Consider the following 6,372-nt stretch of genomic DNA (forward strand, 5'->3'; position numbering starts at 1 on the left):
GGCTAGCAGGTAATCTACACAAAGGGCGTGTCCAAATTCAGATGCTGCATCCTTCTCCGCTGGATTTGAAGGTCAAGTACATCAAAGCAGAGCTAGCTAGCGTATGTTGTGACGGTAATGTGGTATGCTGCAATGCGATCACGTGATCAGACATCGGTCTGATCACGTGATTTTCAAGAAATCGGAATCGGTGGGGAAAAATCGGATTTAACCATATAAAACAACAAACATTCCTTTTTAAAATTCATCTCGAATAAGAGGTTTTCTAACGGAAAAACAGCTTAGTTTCAAATTCAACGAGTTCCTCTACATCAGTATTCTTTGTTTCACAGACAACAACACCGTAAGTCACACAACTTAAGGAAGTCCGGGAATTCACGCTCCATAATACGCATCAGTTAGCCAACCCAGATTATAGTTGTCGCCTCAAGAGAGAGAAAATGTCTGTAATTAGAATGTATTTTTAAATGAACAGCAAAGGGAGTGCAATAAACATGTGGAATGTGTGCAGACCGGGCATTTAACAAGGTGGGAAAGGTAGTGCTGCGTTCAACACACAAAAAAAAAAAAAAAAACGGACCCTGCGCTATCTCTCATTTTTCATTGCAGCAGCTCTACAGGTGTTTTATAAAATAAAGTTACTCTGCTGCTGACCGTCATGTGCCGTGCCATCCCTGTCGCTGAAAACAGCCGCAAACAGAGCATTTTTAAATTTAAGTATTTAAAATATGAGTGACAACAAGGCTACTTCTACATTTATTCTTAATATTAACACATGTCTTATTAATTCAAATGGTAAATGACAAATTATTTTTACATATATTAATAACACGTTTCTTATTAATGCACTTACTAAGCGAGTGATGTTTTATGGCAGATATACTAAAGATCTGACATGAATACAGAAATAAACACATTAATGAATAAAAAAATTAGACAACTCTAGTGTGTTCTCCTTTTTTCTTAATGCATTTGTAAAATATCGGATGGAGACTCGGTATCGGCAGATTCTTAAAATCAAACGACGGATCGTGAGCAAAAAACTGCAATCGGAACATCCCTAGCTGGTATGCTAGTCCAGAATGGGATGCTGGTGAATGAAGCTATAGGTAAAAGTTCTGGCTTCACTCTCTGTAGCTTCTTTTCGGGGTTGTCATGGTTGCTAGGTGACAGGACATTCGTAGCGGTAGGGGCAGGAATAAATCAGAAGGATAAACTGTCCAAATTCACTGACACTTGCTTCCAGTCTACGTAGGCTGGGTCCGAAGGATGCCAACCCTGAATTTGGACACACCTATATAAGATATTCATTTAGCATAATAGGTCATAATAGGTTATTTAGCATAATAGGTAGAGAGGAGAGGTATTTAGAGTAGTTTCTGCTTGTTAAACAAAAGACAGCTACGGTTTATAAGCCTGACTCTCCTATATTCTAGTCAGAATTGACAAGGCTTCTCACATGAGAAGCAAAACGTCTTCAGGAAACTAAAGAAGTCCAGTTGAACCCTTTTGGATTCACCACCAGATTTTAATTTACTAAGATTTAAAATGGTAATCCTCTCCAGCTTTGGCCGCCATTATTATGAGAACAAAAATATCCCGTTCGGCCCACAATGAACCCTGGGATAGCCCTTAGCAGTAAGGATAAATCACTCATCCTTGAACTTAGTGGAAAACAAGATGCATTCTGAAAATCCCGTGAATTTGGACGGCCTTGTCACTTCTCTGTGACGTAACCTGTCTGAAAATGCGTACTCGGGAGGATGCAGCCCCTGGATTTGGATACAGCCAAGATGTTGCAACTCAGTGCTAAACCTGGAAATAATCTGTTACTAGTTTTAAGCTAGGCTAGCCACTGACGCAGCTGCTCTTAACTTCACATTAACTCTGCAGAAAAAACATTGGCTTTGCTTCTTATTAAAAAAAATCTATCAGAAAGCCTTGTTCTCTTAAAACACCAGGATGCACTCTTGTTTAGGCAAAACTGCCACACTCATTTGTCAAATAAGCATATTCAGATTACAGGGAATTCAGATGAGATGAGTTAAAACAAAAATATTTTCCTCTCTCTTCAGAAAAGAATAAAAATCCCACGATATGCTTCGTAAACTACAGCGAATCGCTGAAACACTCGTCTGAGATTCGTCAGGCAGACAGCATCGACACTCACACGTAACACCAACTGCAGGTCTAACAAATGTCACATTTCTATGAGCTACAGTTGCGTTTTCTACAGCAGAGTACATCCCGGGTGCTTCACATAGCTGCTACGTCACCAGAGCCAGTTGTTTAAATTAAAAAGGCCATTTACAGCCAGATAACCCTTAAACATGAAGTCCTACCAGTTTTGAGCGAATAATGGAATTTGAACACAACATTTTAAAGCAAAATAAGTTGTTGACCCCTTGCGCTAGGTAGCAAGTAGCTTATTGAAATATATGAAGGATGATGCAATGATTACATTATCTGACGCCTGGCTGCAGCACAGCAAATCACATCCTACTGCAGGTTCTTGAGTAGGCGTCCGTATCGGAAGTCGTAGACGTGTCGACAGAAGAACACCAGTTCTGGGTCGACGTCATCGGGCACACAGTGGTGGGTGGGCATGGCGTTTGCAACTACGGGTGGCACCACATGGGAAGCAGCAGTGTCGTGGACTCCCTCCTTATGGCGTTTTACCAAGGCACAAAATCTGCACAAAGATCAAGCATTTGAACCCCTACAGGTACTTTAACTGGAATTTATGACTGAGGCAAAAAAATTTAAAGCATCAAATTTGTTCTTACCGACAATACTGTGCCAAAGTTAGGACATAGCATTTGTCTTCAATACAGGCCACACTGTTCACATCCTGGTGACGAGATGCAAAGATCTCATTCTGTAGGGAGACGAGCAGGTTAGAACTGAACATGTTTGGTATAGTCCCAGAGGGACCGCAGAATCCATGTCTCATCTGCTCCCCACAGGACAAAGATATTTGTCATTTTTCTCTGAGAATGAGTCCTGTCACCATTCTCTCTGTGCTGTGCTAATGTGTTTGTTAGTTCAGCTGAGAAATAACAGACTTCATGTGGTTTATTGTTTCTAGGCATTAAATCAAACAACCTCCTCCTCAGGGAAATTGCTGACAACGGGAAGGAAACACAGCCTTCTCGCTAGCGTATTTATATGAATCCTGTTGCGGGACGCATAAAAGAGAACATGCTTTCTGACACATTCTGCTTTAGAATACCTTCATGGTTTTGAGATTTAATTGAATTCTGAACAGATTCAAGACTACCTGGTCCAAATGCAGCAAAGCAGCCTCAGGACAGAACCGAGCCTCCTCCATGTTTCAGTGATTTTGTCAGGACAGCTGCAGTTTTGTCTCATCTGTCCAAAGGACATTCTCCCAGGAGGCTTGTGGCTCATCAACATGCATTTTGACAAATCCCAGTCTGGCATATTTATGAATGGCCTTCATCGGCTGTGTCCTTATTGCCTTTTATTAAGACCACTTAGGCTCAAACAGTGACAGATGAGTGATCTGCTATTACATTCTCTTGGAGTTCACCTCTAATGTCTTTAGTTCTTGTTTTAGACTCTTTGGTAACTTTACATTTCTTTTTACCTATTTAGTAATTCCTGGCTGACCACATTTAGTTCTCTTCTCAATGTTTTATTGGGTTAGGGCCTTTAGCTGGTTGGACGTGGTCTACAAGCCTTTAGCTGGTTGGACGTGGTCTACAAGCATTTAGCTGGTTGGACGTGGTCTACAAGCATTTAGCTGGTTGGACGTGGTCTACAAGCATTTAGCTGGTTGGACGTGATCTACAAGCATTTAGCTGGTTGGACGTGGTCTACAAGCATTTAGCTGGTTGGACGTGATCTACAAGCATTTAGCTGGTTGGACGTGGTCTACAAGCATTTAGCTGGTTGGAAGTGATCTACAAGCATTTAGTTGGTTGGACGTGGTCTACAAGCGTTTAGCTAGTTGGACGTGGTTTACAAGCATTTAGCTAGTTGGACGTGGTCTACAAGCATTTAGTTGGTTGGACGTGGTCTACAAGCATTTAGCTAGTTGGACGTGGTCTACAAGCATTTAGCTGGTTGGACGTGGTCTACAAGCATTTAGCTGGTTGGACGTGGTCTACAAGCATTTAGCTGGTTGGACGTGGTCTACAAGCATTTAGCTGGTTGGACGTGGTCTACAAGCATTTAGCTGGTTGGACGTGGTCTACAAGCATTTAGCTAGTTGGATGTGGTCTACAAGCATTTAGCAGGTTGGACATAGTCCATCCATCCACCCATCCATCCATTTTCAGCAGCTTATCCAGAATCGGGTCACTGGGCAGCAGCTGAAGCTGAGAGGCCCAGACTTCTCTCTCCTCAGCCACTTGGGCAAGCTCCTTTCGAGGGAATCCCCGGGCATTTCCTGGCCAGCCAAGAGACATAGTCCCTCCAGCGTGTCTTGGGTCTTTCTTTGGGTCTTCTCCCAGTTGGACATGCCCAGAAAACCTCACCAGGGTGGCGTCCAGGAGGCATCCTGACCAGATGCCCGAGCCACTTCAACTGGCTCCTCTTGGCGTGGAGGAGCAGCGGTTCGACTCCAAGCCCCTCCTAGATGACAGAGCTTCTCACCCTATCTCTAAGGGAGAGCCCAGCCACCCTGCGGAGAAAACTAATTTCAGCAGCTTGTATCCACTATCTCCTTCTTTCGGTCACTACCCAAAGCTCGTGACCATAGGTGAGGGAAGGAACGTAAATGACCCGCACTTGTATAGCGCCTCTCAGAGTAAGGACTCTAAAGCGCTTTACACTACAGTGTATCATTCATCCATTCACACACTCATTCACACACTGGTGGGGATGAGCTATGATGTAGCCACAGCTGCCCTGGGGCGCATTGACAGAGGCGAGGCTGCCGAGCACAGGCGCCGACCACCACCAGCAGGCAAGGTGGGTTAAGTGTCTTGCCCAAGGACACAACAGCAGAATTCTCTGTCTGGAGCCGGGATCGAACCTGCAACCTTCCGATTACTGGACAACCCGCTCAACCTGTTGAGCTGCTGCTGCCCAACGTAGACCGACCGGTAAATCGAGAGCTTTGCCTTCTGACTCAGCTCTCCGTTCACCACGACAGATAGGTACAACGCCCGCATCACTGCAGATGCAGCACCAATCCACCTATCTATCTCACGCTCCAGCTTTCCCTCAGTCACGAACAAGACCCTGAGATACTTAAACTCCTCCACTTGAGGCAGGACCTTGTCTGTAACCTGGAGAGGGCATTCTACCCTTTTCCATTTCCGGACATGGTCTTCTAGCCTTCATCTGCTTAGAGATGGTTTTCAATTTTTAGTTGGCGATTGTATTCTAGCCTTTAGCTGATTGGAGATTATTTTTAGCTTGTAGATGCTAGGAGAAATTTTTCTAACCCTAAGGATGGTATTTTAGCCTTAAGCTGCTTAGATATTGTCTTTCGCATTTAGATGCTTGGATATGATCTTCTAGCCTTTATGTTCACCATGCTGGTCAATTATAAGCTTTCTAGTGTCCTGAGACCGTTCTGTTCTTAGCTTTCCGCAGTCCATGGACAGTGTGGTACACACCCAGAGTCAGCCCTGTGACTATCTTTCATCCTAGATGGGCTTATATCCAAACTGAAAACACATGATGCTGTTTACAGGACACACCTTATGGGCCATTCCCATCTGCACCTGGTCGGCCCGGCCCGGATAGCATAGCATGCTTACATTTCTTGGTGGCCTGCCTTTTTTCAGGGTGCAACAAGACTGTTTTTCAGCCCTCTTTCTGAGGTGGTCTGCTTCAGGCTGACCAGGGCCAACACACCCACTGCTGACTGATAAGCCGGCTTATCAGTCTGCAAGTTCACACCTTTCATTAGAGCAAGCCACTGATTGGTGGGTAGAATCAGCCCACATGGGCTTAAAGGTTGGTTTATGCTTGACGCGTCCGCGAGGTCTGCACGGCTCCGCGTGGCGAAATTGCGTCATTTTAACAACCACGCCCCACCACGTGGCGAAATTGCGTCATTTTAACAACCACGCCCCACCACGTGGCGAAATTGCGTCATTTTAACAACCACACCCCACCACGTGGCGAAATTGCGTCATTTTAACAACCACGCCCCTCCACCGCGCCTCCGCATGGCCCAAACTTTCCGCACCGCGCACCTAGGAAATTTTCTAACCACGCGGACGGTCGGACGCAAAAAAACATGGCGGACTGGCAAGAACTAGTATGGCAGAGGTTCATAAATACAGACATTTGTATGATTCAGCTCTCAGAGATCAACGTGACCAACATGTTGTTAATAATTCTTGGAGAGAAATAGCTCGCACTGTCAGAAAAGACGAGGACGCTGTTAAA

At 44.7% G+C, this 6,372-nt stretch overlaps 1 protein-coding gene across 2 annotated transcripts in view; it reads right to left on the bottom strand.

The window, feature by feature from the left end:
- Positions 1-2,366: 2,366 nt before the first annotated feature.
- bahd1 (bromo adjacent homology domain containing 1) overlaps positions 2,367-6,372 on the bottom strand; it is a 42,432-nt gene continuing 38,426 nt past the window's right edge. For both annotated transcript variants that reach the window (XM_015969991.3, XM_054741627.2), the window contains exons 6-7: positions 2,787-2,878; positions 2,367-2,692 (exon numbers count right to left, since the gene is read on the bottom strand). In XM_015969991.3, the coding sequence (XP_015825477.3) occupies positions 2,500-2,692; positions 2,787-2,878 (285 nt within the window). In that variant the 3' untranslated portion in view covers positions 2,367-2,499. The remainder of the gene's footprint in view (positions 2,693-2,786; positions 2,879-6,372) is intronic.

The sequence above is a fragment of the Nothobranchius furzeri genome, chromosome 18 (genome assembly GCF_043380555.1).
Source record: "Nothobranchius furzeri strain GRZ-AD chromosome 18, NfurGRZ-RIMD1, whole genome shotgun sequence".
Lineage (NCBI taxonomy): Eukaryota > Metazoa > Chordata > Actinopteri > Cyprinodontiformes > Nothobranchiidae > Nothobranchius > Nothobranchius furzeri.